Raw genomic sequence first — 25,609 nt, forward strand, 5'->3', positions numbered from 1 at the left:
AAAAGAAATCTGCCTAAGGGGGGGGGGAAAGCTAGAAGTGGCTGTTTCATTGAATTCTGGTCGGTCAAACATAAGCAAAGCTATGCTAGTGCACCATTCTGCTATTTCTCTTTCTTCTCTTTTGATGGATACAGTGCTGGTGGAAGCCAGAGCAATCACTTTTCAAATGAAACAACAATCTGGAGAATATCAGGTGGCAATTGCCCTGATTTGAAGTTGCTGGGATCATGCCATGAACCTTTCATCTCCCCACAAGTTTAGTGAGTGCAAAGTATGGCCCTCTTTGTTGAAGTCACTATAGTCTGACTTTTTGTTATTTTCTGTTAAAGACAAATTGTAAAAAACAAACAAGCAAACAACACAACTCAGTCTAATTCACTAGTTCTGTGTGAGATGGAAATTTTATCTTTATGTTATTATAGGCACTTTTAAACTATCCCAGAACCAGCTTCATTTGTAACTTCTGGATCATAAGTCTTTGATAACTGGCCAAGAGAGAGGTCAAAGTTTCTAAATGTTATTTACCATTTTGCTACACATACCAAGTGACAAAATCTACTGGAGCAAAAGCATATTTTAAAAAAAATTTAATTCTCATGAAATGTGACATCAGGCAAACATAATTTGAAGGCACTCACGAACTCTCTACCAAGAGAAGTCAAGCTCTACTTGATAAATGAAATGTGCATCTCAGAGGCAATCCATCCATGCAGCTCCATGTTTACCCATAGATTGCCATTATTTTCCAATTCATATATAGAGAATATAGCATATAATAGTCATGTGCTCGAAGCCACAAATAGAAAATTATAAAAGAAACAGAAACCCTCAGCCCATGTCCCCAAGGATTTTATTTCCATGTCAAGGATTCTTGAGGGGAAGTTGTCAATCATATAAGCTATGTTGGACAATCATATGTTGTCAATCATACGAACTATGGTGGACAATCATATGTTGTCAATCATACGAGCTATGGTGGACTGACAATGGTTGGTCAATTTGTAACATGCAGCTGAACTGAACCAGTATAGAGGGTCCGTCTGAGAATTGTTGCTGGCAGCATCAGAGGCAGAACTGGAAAGGAAGAAGTTTAGGTGTTGTTAGGGAGCTCTTGGTTCTCCATGGTCTGTTTGACTCCTCTGGAGGAGGTTGTCACGCTGGCTTTCCTGATATGAACTTGGCTGTTTTCATTGTTGAAGGAGCTTGGGACATTGTTGTTGCTGAGAATGTTCACTCTAGGGGAGTTCTGATTCTTACTTTGACCATGACTTCCTGGCTCGGAAGGGAAAGATGGTGCACGGTTCAGTGTCCTGGAGAAACTTGTCCTGCTGGCTTTCATGAAAGGACCTCAGCTGTTCTCATCCTTGGAAGAGCTCACAACTTCATTATTGCTGTCGATGGCTGTGGTACCTTTTGGAGGTGCTCTGATCCTTACTTTGAGTGTTGCATCCTGGCTCCAGTGCAGATCTCTCAGCCTACTGCCACAGATCCTTCCTCTTGCTTGCACCAACTTTCTAGCTTCCACCACAGATATTTGGGCCTTTCCAGTGCAGATCCATGAAATAGACTTGCATGAGGTTGTCATGGGCTTTAGATCTTCAGCAGGGTTCATGCAATATATAATGCTGTGGGATCCAGGCCCTCAGCTGGATTCTTTGGGTATTTAGTGTGTGGACAGATTTCCTTTATTCTCTTTGTGTATAGACTCTTTGGGTGACTACCATAAAATAATCCTAAAATTATGTGCATTTTACTGTTTCCCTTGAAAATCCTGACCATAACATAAGCCAAACCAATATTTTTGACTATGTATGAAAGTAAAAAAATAGAGTAGCAAAAAGAAAATAATAGTAGAGGTTAAAATGAACTCTCCTGCCCAGATTCTCACAGTTCATATAAAGTGGTATACACTCTCCTAATGGTTTTCTGGATGAGTATGTCTTTTTATTATTTACCAACTTTTGCCTGAAATAAATGTGCCCACATTAGGAAAGCAAAGATATTTCCACATTGTGAAATGCTATTGCTTTAACTGTTGTGATACCAAAATGGAGTGATTTGAAGGAATTGCCCATTACCTGTCAACACGATGCATACTATGAGAGCCTTCCCCCTTGGACTTGACTATCTTTTTGAATTCTGTGGCATGTTTCACGTACACTTTGCTGGTATTGGGGTGTCAGATGTGACTGAGACGCTACTTGGGCTGGGTGGGTGAGGCCTTCCTTGTGCCCTTCTTGTTGACCCACCTTTGCCACTATCAGGGAGGTAGCTGACAGAGCAGGGGCAGGGTATAATCTTCTATTCCTTCCACTAAACCAAGAGTAGCCTTAATTAAAACAGGGTGGGAAGAGCTTAGAGCTTCAGCACAGGTGAAGAGATTCTGTTTTCTTTCTTTTTTTTTCTCCTTTAGAAAGTAATCTTTTCGATTGACTTAAGAAAACAATTTGTTCACCATCTAGCTTTTCCCTTGAACTGAGGCTGTTTGCAGACTCCTTTTAATGTTGAAATAATAGCTCTTTTCCTCAGAAACAGGCATCAAGGCATTCAGCAAATCAAATTTTCCAAGAGCTGACATAAAGTTGAGGACTTTCCACTTCTTTTTATGATTTTACCTAGAAATTCTTTGAATTTCACAATTTGGAATTCATTTTATCCTTGGGATACTTACGGGTGCTCTTAAAACTGTTAGTGTCCCATGATTGTCCTCTATATTGCTATCACCTAAATGTGGCAACTTAAAAAAATTGACACATGATAGTCATACATTTATTTATTTCGAGACAAAGTCTTAGTGTGTATCACAGCCAGGCCTTGAACTCACTATGTAGCTCAGGTTGGCCTTGAGCTTGCAGTGATAATCTGCCTCGGCCTCTCAAGTTCTGAGATTACAAGTCCTCGGCTTCGTGCCTTGCTTAGTTGTATATGTTTATGGGCCACAATGTAGCATCTATTTTGATACATGCATATAAATGATCAAAGTAAGATAACTGTATGTTGCATAAAATATTTATCATGTGTTTATATTGGAAAATTTCAAAATCTTTTCTTTCAGCTATTTAAAAATATAATTAATTTGTAACTATGTTATTAAAATACACTACACAATATAATAATATATTGGTGTTTGAAATAATAATCTACTATTGATTGCTTTTTAGCTCCATGAAAAGTAATTTGTAAACATGAAGAACTCAGGACCATATTGAATTTTTTCACACTAAACATTTTTATTAGAAAGAGAAAGATATTGTGCTATTATGCATTCATATGGTTATTCTGAAACATTTCTTATGATGCAATATTATTGAATGCTTTTGAAAAATTTCTTATGAAGGAATGATTGTAGGAGAGAATTATTATCCCATTTTATACATGAGGAAGTCAAGGCTAATGAATTCAGTAAATCCAAGATCATGCAAATAGAGAACAGTGAACCCACGATTCAAAGCCAATTCTGATCTACTTTCTACTTTGCCATTCAAGTGTCCCCATGACTGTGTGTGTGTGTGTGTGTGTGTGTGTGTGTGTGTGTGTGTGTGTATTTTTGAGACAGGGTCTTACTACATCATTCAATGTAGTAAGTTAGCCTTGAACTCACTATGTAGTCTATACTGGCAGCAAATTTTCAATGATCCTGGTATCTCTGCCTCCTGAGTACTAAGATTACAGCAGTGTACCACCAAGCCTGGCCAATTGTATGTAGAATTCTATGTTGGAGAAATGTAGCCAGAATGCATTTGCTAGCATTTAATCCTCCTAGTTTCTAGGATTTGCTCACTTTCCTTAGTGTTATACGTCTGAATTTCCTAGCCAAAAGAATGGGGAAAAAATAAAAATCTTTACCTCTTAAAACTTTAATAGCAAGTCACTGACTTAATGCATGGGAAAGAGATTAGGACAGTGCTGGGTGTATAGTAAATGTTCAATGAAATTTTTTTTTTTAGAACAAATCATTCTATTTATTAACAGAATGTAACTATATATCTATCCCAACCACTTTGAATACACAGATACAAAATGGACATTCATCTGTATACCCCATTTTTTCTAAGTTCCGTTATTGAATATTATAGGTGTGTAAACTCAGCAAAATATTCTAAAAGAGTCCAGTAGCCCATAATAGCATTGGGTCTTCTGTTTAACTGGCAATGTCAGAAATTATTGACCTGAGTCCTCCACAGCTCAACTTAACAGCATGGCTTTATTTCTTATAATTTCGACTTCAGACTTTTCTACTGGATGGTTAAGACCAAGGTAAAGCAGGACCTATGCAACAAGAGTTGTAGCTTTTTGGTCTGAGAAGGTCAGTGAAATGCCCTCAGGATTTGTCCTGAGATCCTGTACCTCAGATTGTAGAACCTTTATCAGTGCAGCCATGTGGATGAGTCACAGCCGTTGCTTGGCCAATGTGCTCTCTGTGAAAGCCTGAGAGAGTGTCTTCTCCCCATGTGACTCTCCTTAGGCCCACTCTATGGAAATTTTGTTAAGTGGTATCATTAGTTTGTTACCCAAGCATGGATCTTGCCAGAGAGATGTCTTGGCTTTGCTCTCATGTATTATCTCAGTATAGTTGAAAGGGTAGTTTAAAATATATGCTGTGGTGTGCTGTTATTTTTCAGTTTCAGTATTCGTACTTTGATTAATAAATTTTTCCACTGATTAATAAATTTAGGCTAAGAACAGAGTACATTTCAGTAGGAATGCTTATAAGCTTTGTTCCAGCAACAAAACCCTTTGTAGCAATATAGATAGGCACAGTGCCGCTTTCACTGCACTGCATGGCGTGGGTGGCTGATTCCTGGCCCTACCTCCATTCCTGTCCTTTAGTATCCCTGGAAACTCTGGACAGAAACATGGCACGGGCTGAACATCACCAGTGCACAAGTGCTCAACAATACATACTGGGTCATGCAAGAAGAGTACTGTAAATTCTCAACTTCTGTGGTGGGCATATGTCCGGTGCTTGCTTCTGATCTCAAACTCTCATCTGATGCCATTTCACAGTGACTGTTGACCACTTTGCTTAACCGGCAGGGACTACAATTTGGTACCAGTGAGCTGGAGGAGATGGGAGCCATGTATTGCTTGGGGCTCCTCATCTTGGAGCTCAAATCTGGAAGCTGCAGCCATCAGCTCCTGACTCGAGCCACAGCTCTGCTGAATGATGAGGAGGATGTTCTGGGCCATCACCTCCAGCGGTAAGATGCTCAGAGGGGCTGAGCAACCTTTGGACTTGTGTACTACTATGGTAGCATTTCTTGGCAGTGCAATCCAGGTGGGTCAAGGAGATGCGTGCTGGACAGAAAATGTGGAAGAGCTCTGGAATGAAGGTAGGTGCAATTAAGCTCTCTGGTAAGCTAGATCAGGATACCCTTACTTTCTGTTGAAGACAAAGAGGTACTGCCTGATTGTGCACATGTATGTGAAAATAGACAACAATGTGTTTGTAAATAATGTGACATATAGGTAGTATTATAAAGAGGTTGACATGCACACACATCTATACACACATATATTTGCAATTATGTGTTTATATATGTACAGAGAGGGCTTTGAGCCACTGTTCAGTTAAATTGGCAAATTCATTGCAAATGTCTAGGCATTTCTTATGAAATGCTTTGATCATCTTCCATTTCTCCAACAAGAATGTAGACTTCTCAGAAGCTAAGGAGATTCACCTGGAAAGGATTAACCTTCAGCTCACAGAACCTGACTGCCTAGCAGAGAAAGGCCCGTGCTCTGAGAACTGCGAGGGTCATAGGTGAGGCAAGGGATGGAGAGCCATTCTCCAGAGAAGCCCTCAAGACACCCTTAGCACAACAAATTATTTTAGGCTTGATCAAAACAAATTTAAGAGGGGGAGAAGGGAAAAAATAATGGTGCTGTGTGAAAAGAGGATTAAGAGGAGCCAGAGGAATCAGGGAACCAGAGAAACCAAGGTTAAGCCATCGCTTGTGTTTTGAGTGCCAGGATGGAGGGAGAATTAAGTATCTGCTGGTAAGCGAGGAGGCAGCTTTTCATGCACTTCGCATTTAAAAGCAGGGAGCGCGCCATCCATATCAGGGCCACTGTGTTTCTGGATCATTTTTACTAATTTTTCTCCTGCCACCGTTAGGCTGCTATTCGAGTTTGACTTCCCATCCAATGGGCAGCCAAGCCTAAGAGGTTATGACAGTTATAGCAATACTGCTTTGGATGACCCTGATTTGTCTCAGATTAATTACCCACATGCAGCCATTAACTTGCTCATCAGGGTGGGCTATATAGATCACGGAGTAAGGAGACTTATGCAAATCTGGACCTCCTTCCTCTCTAGAGATGCTATTGCTGATTTCTTTAATCATCCCTGACTTCTCCCCAGTGCTGAAGAGTCAGTCCAGGGATATTCTATCACAGTTACATCACCAGTGCCTCTCATTTTAAAAAATAGTTTGAAATAGTTTCTGCTTAAGTCAGTAAGTTGTCCAGGCTGAGCATGCAATTGTGATTCTCCTGCCTCAGTTTCCTGAGTAGCTGAGATTTTAGACTTGCAAGGCAATGTCACACTTAGGTGAGTTCTTCAGCTCTGACATAACAGCTACTCCTGCCTGTCCCTGCTCCTCCAAGTCTGAAGGCTTGGTGTGTTTGGAATTGTCGTGGTGTTTTCAGATTTTCTCTGACAGCAAGTGCTTCCACCTGCCAGGATATATATTTCAATATATCTTTTCATCTTTTCCTTTGCTAAGCTATCTTAGATGCTGGCATGACTGAATTTTCATTCTTTGCTTTTTTCTCCTCTCTCCTGCACTGTTCATTGAGGGAAGATTGAGCAGAACTGGCATTGCTTGCTTTCCCAGAATTGATTGTGCCCATCTGTTTGATCCAAGGCAGTGAGGATTAGTTGCTTGCAAACTGGAACAAGAAGGAATCTATCAAAGAAATGCCTTTTCTAATTCAAGCCTAAAGAATTCAGCGTCAGCCCTCGAGCACAGTGGCTGCAATGCAGGTTATCATAAGAAGATAGTTTCATCTGTCCGTAACCTAGTATCCCACTCAACTATCAATTTTTCAGGTATAAGCATACTAGGAATACTGCAGATCCTGTCATGACCTCTAACTTTTTAGGCTTATTCAGTAACATAAGGGCAGCATATCCGGAACTAGCATGCCATTAATAAGTTCATTTTGAATAGATGCAAATAATATTTATGATGAATGGAATTTGATGTAGGTTAGCATGAGAGAAATTATTTTACACAGATTTGTATCACAAAGTATTTTCCTAACCATCTTGAGGCAACTGACCCAAGCAAATTTTGCTTCCTGGTCAGAGGACCTGAGGACTACGTTGTTAAGAAAAAAAGATCATTGTGAAAATGTCTACATCATAAAATGCACCAGCTAAAGAGCAGGTATGGAGGTACATGACTGTAATCACAGTACTCAGGAAGCTGAGACAGGAGGCTTGCAGCAAGTTTGAGGCCAGCCTGGGCTATAAAGTGAGTTCCAGGCCAGTCTGAACCACATACTGTGAAGTTGTCTGAAAAAGACTAAAAACAAAAACAAAAAACAGGCCAATGAATTTATACTGATTAAAAGAGAATGGAAGGGAAATCAATACAATAAAGTAAAATAAAATCTACTAATTTTCAAGCCAGCATCAGGCTGTTTGAACTTATTTAATTGGTTTCCAATGAATAGGGTTATATCCAGAAATATATCAGGTCAGATCTTAGAATGTAAGGAGCATCAGGATTTTTATTAAAATATATAATGTAACTAATGTTGGCTGACACAACTCTATGTTATAAAGAGGTCTTTGTTGCTTGTCTTCTGCCTCTTTCTTTGTACAGTAGGATGTCTACTTTCAGAAAGATTCTTTTATGTTGACTGAGGAATTAGGAGGGGAAAGGTGTCTGTGTAGAGGGCTGGGTACGGGCTCCTCCCCCTCCAAAGTCTGCCTCACAGAAATGCAAGGATGTGGTGCATATTTGAGTTTCCCAGGCTCCACTGACAGCATCAAACCCAGCAGTAGCCTGCTAGAAAGACGTAATGTGGTTGTTCACCGTGGACATCATGTTTTCAGACACCAGCGTTCACGCCTCATTTACCATAAAAACAATTAGAGTGTAGTCAACATCCACAGAGGAACTTACCATTTTTCATGAGCGGAACCAGTGGATGCTTGCCCCGTGAGATGAAGTACGTGCCCTCCGCTTTGGGTTTTCTTTTATGGTCCTCTTCTTCCCAGCTGCTCCTTTAAGAAGTGTCTACTGATTCATTATGGCATCCTGTGCTCCTGTTTTCTTTCCTCTTCCTTTGTCCTTCCTCTCAATCTTATCCCTGAAAGAACTGTGTGTGCAGCACAGGAATGCGAAGCTGCTTCTTCTGGTGGCGCCGTTTATCCGGTGTGACAAGTTTTGTGCAGGCGTTTAACAGTTTTGCTGAGTCAGCTCCCGTTCCTCTCCCTGCGTAGCACTGCATCCTGCTTCTCAGCCAAGCAGCCCTGTCTCCCGTTGCCCCTCCATTAATAACAGGACACGGCTCGGATCTCTGCGCTGCGCTGCAGTAAAAGATGGTATCTCATGTATTTTCCCAAATTGCAGAATTACTGTTTTAGCCTCTGCTCACCTCAACATCTACCTGGGATAGTGTGTTCGGTCGCGTCTTCAGTTTGACGGGACAACAATAAAAAAATTAACATACAACATAAACCTTACAGAAAATGCCTGAAGTTTTAAAATTAAAAATACGGTTTTATTTTAATGTTTCAAAGATACAATTGTATTCTCCCAAATGAGTAAATGGTATTTGGAAAACTCAGCAAAAAGTACCCATATTCGAATCATCTGGTTAATCACTGTCAAAATGTTTTGTCAATTTCTGCTGGTCTTTTGAAAGGAGCAGTTAATGCTTAATTTTTTAACTCTTTTTTTTTCTTTCTTCCTCTTTTGTATTTCTTATAAGTTCTTTGTTATTGTTTTGTTTTGTTTTCTTTAAACCAATCTTATAGATTTATATCTGGTAATCTGAACAACTAATTTGAAGATAGCATCATATAGTATAGCCAACATTGTTGAATTTTTATTGCTTTCTTCAGTGAAATCTGGTATCATTTCTAGTTTTTTTTTTTTTTTTTTCTGTACAGGGTCTAAGGGTCTCACTACGCAGATCAGACTTGTAGTGATCCTCCTATTTACAGACCCCCAAGTGCTGGGATTACAGGTGCACACCAGTGCGCTCAGTCTGAATCGCCTTTTTAGTGCACTGGGGGGTGGGGCTGGCATGGAATGCAGAGTGAGGGATCGAATCCTGGCCCCTGCGCTTACCTAAACAAGCACTTAGTCCACTGAGCTATATCGTCAGCTCTATTAATTTGTATTCTTTTTTTTTTTTTTTTCAGAACCAGAGATTGAACTCAGGCCCTTGAGCTTGCCAGGGAAGTGCTTATTCTACTGAGCCCTGGCCCTTATTTTGCATTCTTTAAATATTAAAAAAATGAGAATACTTACAAAAAGATTTGTGCTGTATTTATTTAAATAGTTTAATTTGTTTCATACTTTAAAAATAGAATTTTTTGTCAATGGTTTATTTACTGATTTATTTTTTGTTACTGGAAATTAAACTCAGGACCTCGCACTGGTTAGGAAGGTGCTGTGCTGCTGAATTACATCTTTGGCTCCAATTTTGTATTTTAAAATAATACACCCATTGTCACTTATGTAACGTGATGCCACAATGCAAGTAGCATGCCATGCGTATGTATCTTGGTATACTTTTATTTTTATATCTGGTTCCATTTTCTGCCTCCTAGGAGTGCATAATATTAATCACTCTCTGTTTTACTTAAATATATGATATTATAAGCATTACCTCATTAGTATTTGTTTAAAAATGTGCTTTTCTACATTTCCTTCTTTATTTTTACTGCTGACTTCTATAATGAGTTGTAAACTGTCAGTCTTGAACCACTGGGATTTTTTATTTCAGTTGTGTTAAAATGATATATTCACTGGCCTATTACCCATACTACTGTTTCAAAACATATTTTTCTGCACTTATTCATCTTTGATGTTTACTAGTTGTCTTAGTTACTTTTTCCTCATTGCTGGGACAAAGTACCCAACACCCAAAATTAAGGATGAAACCTCCACAGTTAGTGGACTTTTCAGTCCATTCTTGACTGGCTTCAAGGCAGACTGGCACATGACAGAGGGCAGCCATTCATGGTGGCAGAAAACAGCAAAACAGCAAGAGTGAAAGGAAGGAGCAACAGCAACCAAGGCTAGAGAGAGCAATTCAGTCTCCCTTATGTTGCATTCACCTTATCCACCTCAGGCCAGGTGTAGCACTCACGCCCTTAATCCCCTCACTGGATCATGCATTAATCACAAACTCTAGAACCCTAACCCCAGTGACTGCACGAGGCTTTGGGGGAACAATTACACACAAACTACAACACTAATGAAGTCTTGTACATATTCTTTTTGCACCTTTTCTTGATAATCCATCAGAAAATGTTAAACTTGATATTATGAATTTTCTTGCTTACTCAGATAAAATGAGTTTCATTGCACGTTTTAAGGTTCTTTTCTTAGTTTTATGGGAAATTTCTAGATTTATTATTAGTAACTTGGTGAGTTCTTTGTTTATACCAGGAAATGTTTCCATGGATTCTTCTATGCATTTTCTCCTTTCGATACTTTAAAAATTTTATGAATTAACTTTCCTTACTTCTTTTTCTTATTATATTTGTAACTTGGCTTAGGCTTTTGAGATCAATATTTAAGACGGTTATTCTGCAACCATCCTCTCCAAGAACCTAGCTTTAAAATAAGAATGACTCTCAGGTCTGGCCAGATAGCTCAGTGGACTAACGTGCCTGCTCAGGCAGAGCGCAGAGACCAGGGTTCCATCCTGCACCACAAGGTGTGGCAGCCCCGCCCCTGATGGCAACTGAGACTGGGTGTGGTGGCACGTGCCTGTTATTCCAGCTCTTGGGAGGCAGAAAAGAGGAGGATCACTACACGGCCCATTAAATGAACTAGTTGTCAGTTTGGTATTCATGTTCAGTATCTTCTTCACCCATCATTCCTTTTTCTTAGGGCTGGATGGTATGTTTATTGAAAAACATAGACTTCTAAACAGAGGATTACTTTTTATATTTAGAAAGACTTAAAACATGCTAGTAGATTTCCTGATATTCAGCTGGATTTGAATGTTGACTAGGATCTAAAAAAACTCCTTCAATATAGAAGTTAATGTTACTTACAGTGGACCAAAGAGCTTTATGCTTGTAATTGCAAGTGAGAGAATTCTGGGCTTGGTCTCTGTTATTTTGGGATCTGGATGGAAACCTATAAATTTTCAAAATCACATATGTCTGACTTGTTTGATATAAAAATATGAATTTTCCACTTTTTATTTTACCTGTATGAATTATCCATGACCCTTAGATTATCTGATAATCATAATCATATCTTTAAAAATGTAGTTTCTTTTTGAAAGTAATTTTATTGAGAAACAAATAGCAAGAGATAGTTTAAAAACAGGTTAGTAGGACAATTACAATAATTAATACATTGCATATTGTTGTCTTCGTAGTAGTTATTCATAGTACAAGATGCAGACATGATAAACTGTCCAAAAACTATTAGTACAAATCTTTCTTATTGAATTAAGAGAAAGTATCTGCATATCTATCTATCTATCTATCTATCTATCTATCTATCTATCTATATATATCACTGCAAAATGGTCCTTCATTTATATGCCTCCTTTTTTTTAGTTGAAAAATGTAGTTTCATGTTTAATTATTTGTATTTCTCATTCTAGTCTTTCTACTCAATCAGGTCATCATTCTTGTCTCTTAGTGTTTCTTCCTCTTGTGTTTTGCCAGTGACCACCTTAACTAAATACTTTCTCTGTTTTGGGGAAAGAAAATCAATAACATATGTTTATGGATAGTTAATACATATGTATATCACTCTCTTGCCTTTCCTTAGGAATTTGCCTTTCCTACTAAGATTTCTTGGCTGACTTCAAAACACTATATCCATGACTATATTTAATCTGTACTTAATCGTGTAGTAGCTTAATTTTTTCTTATATATAGGCTATCCCATTTTTTCCTGCCTTAGAAATTATATTTTTTGTTCACTAATTCAAATTTGTTCTCTACAACATGAGATATGTTCACTCTGTTTCTACCCCCACCCACATCTGTGTAGGTCTTTTAATTAATTTTGTTATGGTACCAGGGATCAAATTCAGGATTTTGCGTTTGCCAGGTAAGCACTTATTCCACTGAGCTATCTTCCCAGCCCCTTAATTTTGAATTTGGGTTTCCCATTCCTTTGGGACAGGTCTCACTCACAAAGTAACAATGATTTCATCCTAATTCTTCATTTTTCTTCCCTAGAAGAGCTGGGAATCTGCTTTCTAACCTCTATATGTTCTTTTTTCATTTCTTCATTTTTACTTCTTTCCCAAAATTCATCAAATTCTGGAAATTTATCTAAAGCTTGTCTTCTCAAATCCGACTCTGCATTATGGATTCTTCTTGCTGATGTCGTACTTCAATTTCAGAGCTTGTACATGTAGGTTTTACTGTACCTATTTCTTCAACTCTCACCAGTTTCTTTTATTCACATTTGAATATATAGCTAGTTATCTCTCATTTGGATCTATCATCTTTTCAATTGCTGTATGTTTTCATATTTCTCTGCTACCTTAATGTGGGCTATTTGCTCTTGCCTTGTGTCCTGGTGGCTGGTTATTTTCCAAAACACACCATAACCCTGCTCATGAGTGAGGCCTCATTTCCTTCTCCAGTTCAGAATCTTTTCCACTTCATGATCATTATAATCGTTCTATATGTTTTTCTCCTCCAACTTCTTTTTCATAGTTTTTTTGTCTATTCCTCTTTGCATCATGGAGCCTAGCAAGCATTATAGCTGCTTACTAATCAAGAGTCTAGATGACTTTTAAAGCCTCTCTTGTCTAGATGAATGTACATAATTCCTTTTGTTTTAATAGAAAATAACCTGATATGTGATATTTTTCTTCAATGACTTGTATGCTTTGACTTTTGCCTTAGAGAACAAGATTAGGGAGATTTTTCAGGGAAAGTTAAAGACAAAAGAAGATGGAAAATGAGTGAGCAGTGCCAAAATAAGAAATCTGAGATTGGGACAATAGGTCTCGAAAAGGCAGCATCCTAGTAAAACAATGGATGGAGGTTCACTGGAATGTATGGTTTCAAATTAATACTATTCCCATCAATTTCTAATTAATTGAAATTATAGTTCTTTCTAATGTCTTCTGGCCAACTAATTCTATTCTGACTTTTAAAATGACCTATAGTATGTAATGTGTAAAATATTCTTAGTTTCAGGTGAAAAATGCTACACAAAGCAAAACATTGGAATGGAAAGGAACATGTTTTGTGACCGTAGTGGATGATGCCTTAGCATGTTAAATGGCTCCCAAGCTCTTTACAAAAATGAACTGATCAGCCATGAAGGCGTGTTGCCTTAGATTGTAGAAATGACAACAAAATCCCTTGTCCCATAAGCAGTGAGTGAAAGGCAAAAATTAAACGTTATAAAATTGTACAGAGATGTTTTAAAAATGTGTTAAGGAAAACCTGACGTTAGTGTATCTGAGAGGAAAGAGGTTTAGTAGTGTCACTCAGCAATCTGTACATTGGTTTATTTTCTTCTGGGGAGTAGCTTGGAAATGTGCAAGAAGGTTTATAAAAGTTTTCACTTGATATTGAGTTTCCAGCTTGTAGAATATCTCTCAAGAAAATAAACATAACTGAAAACAAATTTTAATATGTAGGTACTTAAAGAAACAATGTATATATTCCAGGAAATCTTGAATAATGCAACTTCCTAGTTCAATAAAAAGAAAAATAAGACCTCTTGCTGATTAATTTCCTAGAACTTATAAAACCATAAAAATAAAGAGTATGTGCACATATACATTAAGCAATAATAATGTAAAACATTAGAGCTTGTACATGAACTAGATATTCTGCAAAGCACTGTACAAATATTATATCACTTATTCATATAAATGATCCAATATGCTACCTGCTATTATTAGTGTTCCCCTTTACAAACAAAAAAACATATTATGGAGGTTAACATATTTGTCAAATGTAAGTAGTCTAGCGAGAGACTGGTGGCTTTTAACTCAAGTTATCACTAATATATCCTGCCTTTCAAATGACAAAAGAAACAAAAGCAGGATAATTATTGATAGGCATCTGCTGATTGTGACTTTAGAAAAATACAGATGCATTGTCGGATGTGAAGAAGATATTGAATATATATTTGTACTAATTTAATGATATTATTACCCTAAAACATAGGCTGTTGAGCTTAACATCTGTATCTGTCTGAATATCCTATGTCTTAGACATAACATGGAACAGGTATTTTCCCTCAGTCATTGATATGCTAAACTTTAAATCCATATAGAATGTGAAAAAAATTAAAAATTAAAAAATAAAAAATAGTAAAACACCAGAAATAAAAAATTACAAATTTTTACATAGAAATTTAGACATCTAACCATATGCAACATTGTAGCAGGACAGTCCTGTGACATTTTTTTCTTGTCGCTTGTTTTCATTTATTACCTTTTTTGTTTTTAAAGAAACATTTACTTGAGAGAACGTATAGCAGTTATTGGTATGACAGTAGAAGCAATACACTTTTAGAAGACCAGAATGACAGGGATTCCAAGCATGGCCCTAGTATTACACATTGCTATCTTCAGTGCAGTTGCTTAGTTCACAGGTGTCAGCATATATAGTTAGTCAGGGTGAGAATCCTACCAATTAACTGCTAGTTTGCAAAAACCTGATGGAGATTTTCACGATCATTGCCTTAACCATCTCATGTATATAAATGTATGGTTTTGCCCCTGCCATGTTTCCTAGCTTTTCTTCTTGCCCTCTCTTCATTGTTTAATCCTTAAGTTCTCACTTCCCATTTAGTTTTGTTGTACCATTCAATTTTTATTTCTTCTTTTGAGTTCTTACACTAGGGAGACTATAGGATATTTACCCTTGTGGGTCTGGTTTATTTCATTTATGAGTATTATCTTCAAGAGGCATCCACTTATATATGAAGCCTTTGAGTTTATCATTCTTTATAGCTGAGTAATACTCCATGGTATAAAAATAACACATCATTTTCATTTATTCCTCAGGTGATGCGCATTTTGGTTGCTTCTAAGATTTGGCTATCACAAATTGTGCTGCTATAAACATAGGTGCACGTATATCACTATGATATGATGTTTTCAGTTCTTCTGGGAAGATTCCCAGTACGGGGATAGCTGCTTTGAATGGGATTTCCAGTCCCAGTTTTTTAATTCATTTCTTTACAGATTTTTTCTGCAATATCACTTAGATACTTATAAATTTCATGTACTTGCACACAAGTATTAAACTTAGAAGGACCTGGGCTCTTTTTTTGGTTCCCAAATGTCTCTTTATGTTTTAATACAAATCGGAGAAGATCAAGAAACACTGCTACAGTTTGGATGGATGAAGCTAATAATTGAAAGGAGGAAAAGACTATCAACAGAGGAGAGGAAAAATGCATTTTCTTTCTGTTGCATTTGCCATTTGCAAAACGTTTCAATCTAATAACAATCATGAAAGGCTTTCTAAACAAATTCCTATTACACCAGTGAGTTCATGCGAGCCTGGGAAGTCTACGTGGTTCTCTAGGTGTACTTAAGTGATTTACTCATTCTCAGTCTACGATGAGGGTCTCACTTGCTTCTGCGTCAGGCTCAGCCAAAGGGAAGCATGGTCTCCTGCCTCAGAAACTATAGATACCCCCCAAATAAAGTAGGCTACCAGCCTCTGGAAAAGCATTTAATCGAGAAAGTTGCTCTTCCCACGCTGTATCAAAGGCAGCTCCTGCAGCTCTTGTCTTTTATTATTAATTCTAAAAGTGGAAGGCAGGTTGCTTTTTTTTGAGAGATTTTAAATAAACTGATATGGCTGGTCAAGTTAATTCAATGAACTTTCACCAGTTTTTAGACCATTTATTCTTTCCTCTTTGTGCTCATATGTTTATTACTTTCTCTTTACTAAGTACTCCATGACCCCTGTGGCCCACCCAAAGGACTAGCCCCACCAATGCTTAATACATTGCATATTGTTATATTTAAATTATTACACAGAGTACAAGCTATGAAGATTTGATTGTCCAAACAATATTAGAACTAACCATTCATTTCAATGAACTAAAATAAATTAATAGTGTAGTCATCTTAACTATCACATATATGAAATATATATATATATATATATATATATATATATATATCCTAAAAAACTAAGTTTAAAGGTCTCATTGGACACAGCTGTTTCCCTTCTGGGTATCTTCAGAGAAGAATTTAACAATGATGTAAGTGTACTGATGTTTATATCAGCACAATTTGTATTATCTAGATCTTGGAAACAACCCAAATGCCCATCAACTGTGGAATGCCTTTAAAAAAAGATACAGCCTTTTTATACAACAGAGTACTACCCAGCCATAAAGAAGGATAAACTGGGGACTTTTAGAGGTAAATGGATATAACTCAAGACCATACTCTTAAGACCATACTCATAAGTTATAAATATGGCAGAGTCTTCTTAGCATGAGAAGGTGAAAAAGCAAATATGATTCAGAATATACAGTAGGCATTTTCAGTGGGAAGACAATTCAAAAGGAGTGAGAATGTGGGATAGAGGAATGGAGAAAAAAAGTAAGGGAAAAGCAAAAAAAAAATATTCTTAGGTTTCTTACCTTTGAAATTCAATATCTCTAAATTCCTTTTGGCTCCAATATCCTATGTTTAACTTCAAAGCTATATGCACTGACCTTCACATTGCAGCGTGGACAGTGAGTTTGCAATCCTGAATTCAAGATACAAAGTCAGGCAGTTGAATTATGTCAAATGGCAAAAAGCTCCTATTTGATGGAATAAACTTTAAAATTTTTCTTGATCCTTGTGAGAATACAATGAAGACTCAGAAGCTTAACAGTGCAGAGTTAACAGAAAGGCTTAATGAACAAATAAGAAAAAGAGACAGGAAAACAGTAAGATATGTTGAGAACTAGATGACCCAACCTTGAAAAAACAGCATGTTAGGGGAAGAATGTCAAACCAACATGCAACAAGAAAAGGGAGAATCTAGTGTAATATCACTGATTATAAGAGGTCTTAGAGATTTCAGAGTGGAATCTCAGTGTGTACTGTTCTCTGTTCCTGAAAGTGAAAGTTATTAGGAGAAAGAGAGGTGTACTTTATCTCTATTCAATCACTTAGTATTTTTTAGGCATAACTGTCCAACTCAGACCTCAACTATTTGCTAGTCAGAAAAAAAAATCTCTTAAGCCATATGAGAGCTCATCATAGACTTACTGATTCTATTTGTGGTGAGAGATTAGCCTATTAGAAAATGGAGATAAGTTAGCATAAGCCAATATTGTTTCAGTGCAATGGAAAGGGAAACTAAATTAGAGCCAATATGTATCTGATGACTTGGCATTAGTCATTTTGTTATGTGGCTTCGAATAAGGAATCCTGCCTGCTTCCCTCAGCTTTTACTGTGGGTTACAAAAGAAACACAGCAAAGCAAGCAAGAGAAAAATGATATCAAGCCCTCCATCTGCAGGGTCTCTTAGCTTCCAAAGGAACTATGGTCACTGATCTCTGTGTCCTTCAGTTAGGGGGAAGGTGAGTGGTCCACACTGGTCTAAAAGCTGGTGAGCCTTTTACATTCACCACAATCAAAGCTATGACCACATTCCCATCAGTCTCCCAAATATCCTTACGTTTCTTTGTCATCCATTCCTCACCCAACTCCACTGTTCCCAGGAAGCCCCTGATTGCCTTCTATCCTTCCATGTATGAAATTATTTGTAAATGGACCCATACAATAGGTCTCTTTTTTTCTTCTTTAATACTTTCTTTTTCAATGAGCATAATGATATTGCGATCTGACCATCTCCTAATATGATTGTTTTTATACATTACTAACCAGAAGGTTGAAGACATGTAGAATTTCTTTTTATATAGCTTCAATTTACCGTGTCTTTAACAGACTAGATGCTATAGTCCTGACTCAATTTTTCCCCTCACCTGTTACCTCTGCCTCTTCTGCGCTTCCTGTAGATGGTCCCACAGCTGGCTCCTCTGTGACATTCAACTCTCAGCATAGATATCATAGTCTCCGTTTAAGTTTCACCATCTCAGCAAGACTTTCATGATCACATTGCGTACAGTAGCATTCCTCATCACTACCACTATCACATCTCTAATTTAGTATCAGCTGTCCCTCCCTGGCAGGATATACAATTCATGAGAGATATAAAAACTGTAACTTCTTTGCTTAACACTGAGTATCTTGCACTTAGAATAATGTCCAATGCCTACAAGGGCATTGCTCAATAAAGGGTTATATATTTGCTAAATTTCTCATCATACATTTACTGAAAAATAAGGAGACTGAAAGGTTGCAAAATAGTATAAATGGATATTTATAAGCCAGTATAGGGATTTATATCCAGAATTTTATTTTAAATCCCAGCCCATTGAACAATTTGTATATATTAAAAGAAAAAAATAGTTAGCTATAACTATGGAATTAGTGATTATCCTTTTCTGTGTAGCAAGACTCTATCATATAATGATATTCTTGATATTCTGAAATCATTTACACTTTGAAGTGACAGATAAAACTGAAAAGATGAAACTGAACTAGGACCAATTTTGCCTTAAGGAGCTCCCAGCTAAGCGTATGACACTTTCCAATAATATAGTTACTTTTGTGGAAATTGTAACTAGCAGTGAGCTCCAGAAGGCTTAAGTGCTAAACCTCCCAAAGTCCTAATGAAAGCTCAGTGGCTTTGGTGGAATCAAAAATTTCAGAATGAAATAGGGAAAGATTTAAGCCCAGCACATTGGCATGTGTCTGTATATTCAGCTACTTGGGAGGTTGAGGCAGAGAAATCTCTTGAACCCAGGAGCTCAAGGTCAGTCTGGGAAAGATACTGAGATCTGGTCTCAATAAAGAAATTAAAGAAAGAAGAGGAAAAGAATGGTGAGGAAGGAAGGGTAGAATACAATATGATATAAATGTAAAAGTAGAAGAATATTTTTGCTTTGCTTGCTTTTCTTTGGTTGACAAAATCTGGAATGTGATAGTCCATTCCTGAGCTACAAAAATGCTAACAGGTTAAGTGAATTGCATTCAAAATAATAAAGAAAAAATAGTAAGGAATGGGTGGAATAGATAGTGTCCATTCTGTTAGCTGTTGTTAAATAAGTCCCTAATTGAAAGAAATCAAATGAGCCCCAACTATGAGCAAATAATTACTATTTACTAGTCTCTGATACTACCTTGTTTGTGAATAAAGGTCAGAAATACCCTAACACAGAATAATCTCTTCCTGGCTTTAGGCACATACATATATAAATAGCTTTGCATAACAGACTTAAAAATATGAATTTCTGTACCATCTCAGAAGTATACATTCACGAATACCAAACACCAAGATATTAACTGCACAATCCCTTCAATTTTATTTAACTCATTTAGGGTGAAATTTAGCCCTTTTAAAACAGATGGAACTCTGTCATTATCCAAATTCTTATTGATACAAGTAACTCGCTACAGTAGTAGTGTTGAAGAGTGGTATGGAGTTGGTATTGGCTTGAAAATGTATTCTGCACTATTGGGGTAGGGAAAGGGATTTTTTTTTTTAAAGACAGAGCACAACAGTTTACATTAGGGTGTTTGTAGCTCATGCTTATGGAGTTGGTTTGTTAAGATCTAAGTCACTACAGAGAATTGTTCATTGTTCTCAATTGCTGTTCTGTCTGGTAGTTTGCTTAGATGCTTGCTGAGCGGGCACTGTCCATCAGTGTGGGTGCTGAATTGTAAGGTTCTTGAAGTTTGCTTGGCAACACTGTTGGTACAATGAGACTGCAGGTGATAAGATAAGCATGCCTAATTTATTTAGGTGGAAATTCTATTTTTTCAAACTGTATTATTCTCAAAGAAAAAGCATTAACTATTGCTATATCCTTTTTTATAGAGCCATTTAATTAAAATGGTAAGAAACACAAAACAGAGTAATCCATATTAAGCAGTAGTTTGAATTTTTTGTGGATAATTCATTCGATTAACAAGAAGGGAGAGAAAGGAATAACAAGGACATATTTGTTACATGATGGGGAAGCAAAACTGTTTCTAAATAATATGGTTGTGTGCTATAGTCCCAGAGGTACTGATGGCTCCTTATAAGGCAAAAGAACATTTCAGGTAAAGTTTGCAAGCAAAGCACAAAGCTAATTACAAAATTCTCTTTTGTCCCTCAGCAAACTGCAGGGGGCAAGAGAGAGCTTGTGTAAGCTCCCAGAGCCTAGATTTCCCTGGGTGCTATACTCTCACATGTGTCTTTTAAATCTTCCAACTTGTGATTATTATTTTTCAGCACTGAATTAGTGAATCATTTTACATAGTGCCATTATGTAAAATAAAATGATACTTTGTTTCTCTGCATTGGCCAATTACTGGGTGGAGAAAATTGGACTCCTGAAAGGCACATGTGTGCATAGTTTGGCAGATTACAGGAAAGCCCTGTAAAATGCTCCCAGATGTTTGCTGAGAGAGAGGGAAAATGCCAAAGAGCAAATTGAAGAGGGTTTCAGACATTGTAAAATCTATTAATGTGGTAACTAAGAAGTAATATCATACACAAGAAATCTCCCTGGAAGGTCAATAGTGCTAGAATTTTACTATATCAAGCCAAATTATTCCTTTTATCCTACCCCTTTCCCAAGTCGACTGTAGGAAATATTAAAAATTAACTAATAATAAATGGACACATTGAATATGAAACTTTAGTCTTTTCCCAGTAAGAGCCACAGAGTTGTATGGGACTAAAATCCCAATTGGGTTCTTTTTTATTTAAGCGCCTGAGTCCACATCCCATTACCAACTTATAAGGTGATTCCTTATAAGATTTTGTCATTCAAAAGTTGAAGAATTATAACTACAGTCTCTTTCTGACTTCAAAGAACAATAGGTGGCTAAGTCTTTCTCTTGGGGTGAGTTTTCTTAATTTGACTTCAGCAAAATAGTCAAGGAGGAAGGCTGCATAATTAATTCCACACCTCTTTCATTTCTCCTCTATCTCCTGATTATGCAGCAATTTGACTGAACCCAGACAGCAGCCCCAAGGCAAGGCAGAATGTTTGCAGCTGTCCTTGAGTTGGACTGCTTGGATCCAGGTTCAGAAAGATGATGAGAACCTGAGGAATGGAGCAGAGGGAGGGCAATGGAGACTATCCAGCATATTCCGCATATTGGCTCATTTGTTCTTTGACCCAGAACCTAAAAGATTAGCATTCATTTTAGAAGTGAAGGTGTTCCAATTGGTGAAACAATTTTCCCCGATTAAAAACATGATTCTGTTTGACTTGAAACTCCATACTCTTCCTGATACTTCTGTCTACATGCTGCACAAAGTGTGCATGCTGCTACTTCTGCTCAGAGTATTTGCAGCCACGGTGGTTAGGGGAAAATAAATCTGTGGGACAAGGAAAAGATATGGTTGGTTCAACTGGCTTCCTTGTTGGAATGCTACTAGGTGTGTAGCACCAGTTTGTATTTTCAAAACAAGGAGAAGTAGTTTCTACATAAGAGGCAAACAATAATTGCTCAGTCCCAGGAGCTGGTCTTTCTCCTACCCTCTATTACTGTCATTGTCCTAGGACAGTGAGGATGGGTTTTTTAGTGCTTTGAATAAAAAATAACAGCTACTTGTGGCACACAAGCTACAACTTTGCCCCTAGGGCTTTAGAATGCCTAAAAAGATCATTAGATTATATCCAAATGTTCTGGGTAAAACCTGCAGTGCCCTTCTAGGAATGTACTGCCATTAGGAAAATGGACTTGGGAGGTACATGCTGAAGGTTGTAGACAGTTAAATCATGATGGAACACTTTCAGATTTATGTAATATATTAATTGAAAAATTAACATTATGAGTATATTTTAGATATATAATGATCCTATTCAGTGTAGGAAATTTGTACCTATACATGGCATACCTTTATTTTTCTTTTTGTCCCACTTTCTTCTTCTCCCTTGTTCCATTGTTACTACTTTTACTGACAAAAATCTTTATTTCCATTTTTCCTCGTGTTCACTTTTCCTTCTCCCTTCCTTCTTTCCTCATCTCCCTAGTTCCTTTTCCAATCTAAACATTTCTTTTTACTACAGTGGTCCCTCAAGTAGCACAGAGGTTATATTCCAGACACTCCTGTAATGAGTGAAAACTAGTAAAGTAACAACATTGCATTATCTTAGTATTTATTTTATTTTAAACCTTTATAAACTATGCCTGCACTCTTATAAACCTTCCCACACTTTTAAAAACATATCTAATGTTCTTAACCATTTTCTAAATTTGTAAATCTAGGTAATCTTAACAACATCCCTATGCTGTATGGTACTATAAAAGCCTGAAATATAACAAAAAAATCCATGATAAAAATTAAGATTAATATCTTTGAAAACCCACAAAACGAGTTTGCAAAGGTAGAACTGCAAACTAGTGAGGGACTACTGTATTTCACAACATTTATTATGAGTTTTGATCCTTCTACTTTTGGTTTCACTGGTGTGAGAATATGTCCATCTGATGTATTTTACTTCAGAGTATGGTCTTAAGTTGCACTCATTTACCGAGAAATGTCTCAAAGTTACCATCTTCTGTGGCCAAGCACTACTCCATTGTATAAAAGATCACAATTTTCTTGATTCATTCATCTCTTGATCACCCCTTGTGGTGTTTCCTATATTTATCTATTAAAACTGTGATGCTATAAACACGGTGTGCATATATTGTTGAGACATGATGGTTTAGTTCTATTGGGAAAATACCAAGAAGGAGAAGAGTTGGGCCAAGTGGAACATTCAGTTTTAGTGCTTGGAAGGATTTCTACATTGATTTCCACAATGGTTGGAACGGTCTACAATTTCCCCAATTGTGGAGAAGGGTTCCTTATGTACCACAGCCTTACCAGAATTTGCTGTTGGATCACAGATGAAATTAAATAAAAATTATACAATTTGTACAATTAAATGATAATGCCAAAATAGCATACCTGAATTTAGCAGACACAATGAAAGCAGTCCAATGAGGGAAATTTATAGCACTGACTTTTCACATCAGGAAAACAGAGTGAGCTCAAATAAACAACCTAATGGTGAATTACAAACTTGTAAAAAAAGGAGAACAGTACAAACACAAAGCTCATATGAGGGAGGAAATTATGAAGATCAGAACAAAAATTAATGCAATTAATATTAAGAAAACAATGCAAAGAATCAAACAGTTCTTTGAAAAGTAAAATAAAATTGGCAACACCCTATCCAGTCTTATCAAAACAAGGAAAGAAAAGATTCAAATCTATGCAATTAAGAATGAGACGGGTGGTCCAGCTAGACAGCTCAGCAGACTAAAATGCCTTCTTAGGCAGGGTGCAGGGGCCGGGGTTTGATTCCCAGCATGCCATGCGGCCCCACCCCCCAGGGAGCACTCAGATGGTGATTGAGACTGGGCGTGGTGGCACATGCCTGTAATCCTAGCATTGGGGAGGCTGAAAACAGGAGGACCACTCAAGTCCCATCTGGGTGGTGAGAACCTGTAGACCCTGTACTAAATACATTTAAAAAAAAAGAATGAGAAGGGTTGTACTAATATTATTATTTAGACAAAACATCATGTCTGCATCTTGTCCTCTGGATAACTACTATGAAGACAACAATATGCAATGTATTAATTATTGTAACTGTCTTACTAACCTGTTCTGAAACTGTTTCATTGATCTTTTATCTTTTTCTCATTAAAGTGAATAAAAAAATTAAAAAACAAAGACTGTGAATGGTGAAATCACAACAGATCCTGCAGAAATCCAGATAATTTTCAATATTTTGAGAAGTTGTGCTCAAATAAGATGTGTCTCAGTTACTTTTCTCTCATTGCTTGGGCAAAATATCCAACAACTAAAATTAAGGAAGGAAAGATTGATTTACCTCACAGTTAGTGTAGGTTTCAGTCTGTACTCAGCTGGCTCCAAGATAGAGTGGTACATGGCAGATCGCAACAGTTTATGATGGTGTCAAAGAGCAGAGAGCAAAATGGTGGGGCAGCAGCTCAAGCGGCTAGTGAGCCTCTCTCCCCTTCTCACGTTGTGATAGTGCAAATATATCGGTTCCATGGCACTCACAGAGATAATTCCAGAATTGGCTCATGAATCAATCTCAAATTCCAGAAGCTGCCCCATGACTTCATGAGGCATTGAGGGGACAACTTAGACACAAACCATAACATTCCATCTCTGGACCCCCAAAGACTCATGGACATCTCCTTATCCAAAAGAAATTTTAGTTTATCTCTAAGAATTGCTCAAGTCCTAACAGTCTCAGCATTGCTAAAACATCCAAGTCCCACATCTCATCCAAGATGAAAAGCAAACTCTTTGCTATGAATCCCTGTACAAATGAAAAGTTAAACACTTCCAACACTCAATGGCACAAGATAAACATTACCATTCCAAAAGTTACAAACACTAGGGGAATACAAAGCATTTGTGCAAAAACAAGTACAAAACCCAGCAGGGCAAACATTAAGTCCTATAGTTCCATGGGGAACATACAAAGAAATCTGTGCCAAATTGTGAGCTCCATGTGGCTCCACCTCTGTGGCGCTTTAGGTGGTTGTAACTCCCATGTCTTCCCTCTGCAGCTCTCTTTGCTCCACTGCAGCTTTCTTTGAACAATCCATGTACCTGGCTTTTCCAAACTTCTAGGGTTTCTACTGAATAATTTTCTTAATCACAGCTTTACACACTGCCCTCTCAGAAGCATACAGCCTGACTTTCTTCTGAAATCGAGGATCAAGGTGGAAAACTTTTTAACCTCAAAACTCCTGCATTCTGCAAATGCCTAAAACAAATGCCACATGGATGCTGCCAGATGGAGCAGTAGCCAGGCCCTTATTCCGAGGAATACATTCTCCATGCAGGCACCATTCTTTAACCTGGTGTGGCTGCATCCTCCCTTCTGGAACTGGGGCTCTGCAGCTCTCTTCTCAAGGCAAAGGCCTTTACTCTTGCAATTCTGAGGTTGCAAAAGATGGAGACTGAGGTCTGCCATCTGCAGTGATGCTTTCAGGCCATTCTTTCCATTCTCTTGTTCCTTCTCAGCATCGGAGATGCTCTCAGCTCTATCTTTGTATTCCACAGCTTTATTGGCGCTTCCTTTATGGCCAAAATCACAACATTTTAAATCATCCTGCTGGAATCTTTGCTCTTGAATCACAACATAAATCTGACTAAAGCCCCCAACAACAGTCGTGCCACTGCTTCAATATTCAACTGCTTTGAAATTTCTTTTGACAGACTAATCAGTCTACCATGCTTAATCCCAGTCTCAGGCAAAGTTTCTGGACATGAACAAAATTCAGACAAACTTTCTGCGAAGCTATAACACAAATCATCCAGAGTCTAACAACCAATGCAAGATCTTT

At 37.5% G+C, this 25,609-nt stretch overlaps 1 protein-coding gene across 3 annotated transcripts in view; it reads left to right on the forward strand.

Moving 5' to 3' along the window:
- Window positions 1-25,609, forward strand: part of Agbl1 (ATP/GTP binding protein like 1) — a 958,008-nt gene that overhangs the window by 670,925 nt on the left and 261,474 nt on the right. For 2 of the 3 annotated variants that reach the window (XM_023710175.1, XM_023710176.1), the window contains one exon: window positions 5,038-5,201. In XM_023710175.1, coding sequence (XP_023565943.1) covers window positions 5,038-5,201 — 164 coding nt within the window. Of the gene's footprint in view, window positions 1-5,037; window positions 5,202-9,385; window positions 9,421-25,609 lie in introns of those variants that run through there. The other variant, XM_023710177.1, reaches the window with a different exon arrangement.

This window comes from Octodon degus, unplaced genomic scaffold (genome assembly GCF_000260255.1).
Source record: "Octodon degus isolate 3935 unplaced genomic scaffold, OctDeg1.0 scaffold00002, whole genome shotgun sequence".
Classification (NCBI taxonomy): domain Eukaryota; kingdom Metazoa; phylum Chordata; class Mammalia; order Rodentia; family Octodontidae; genus Octodon; species Octodon degus.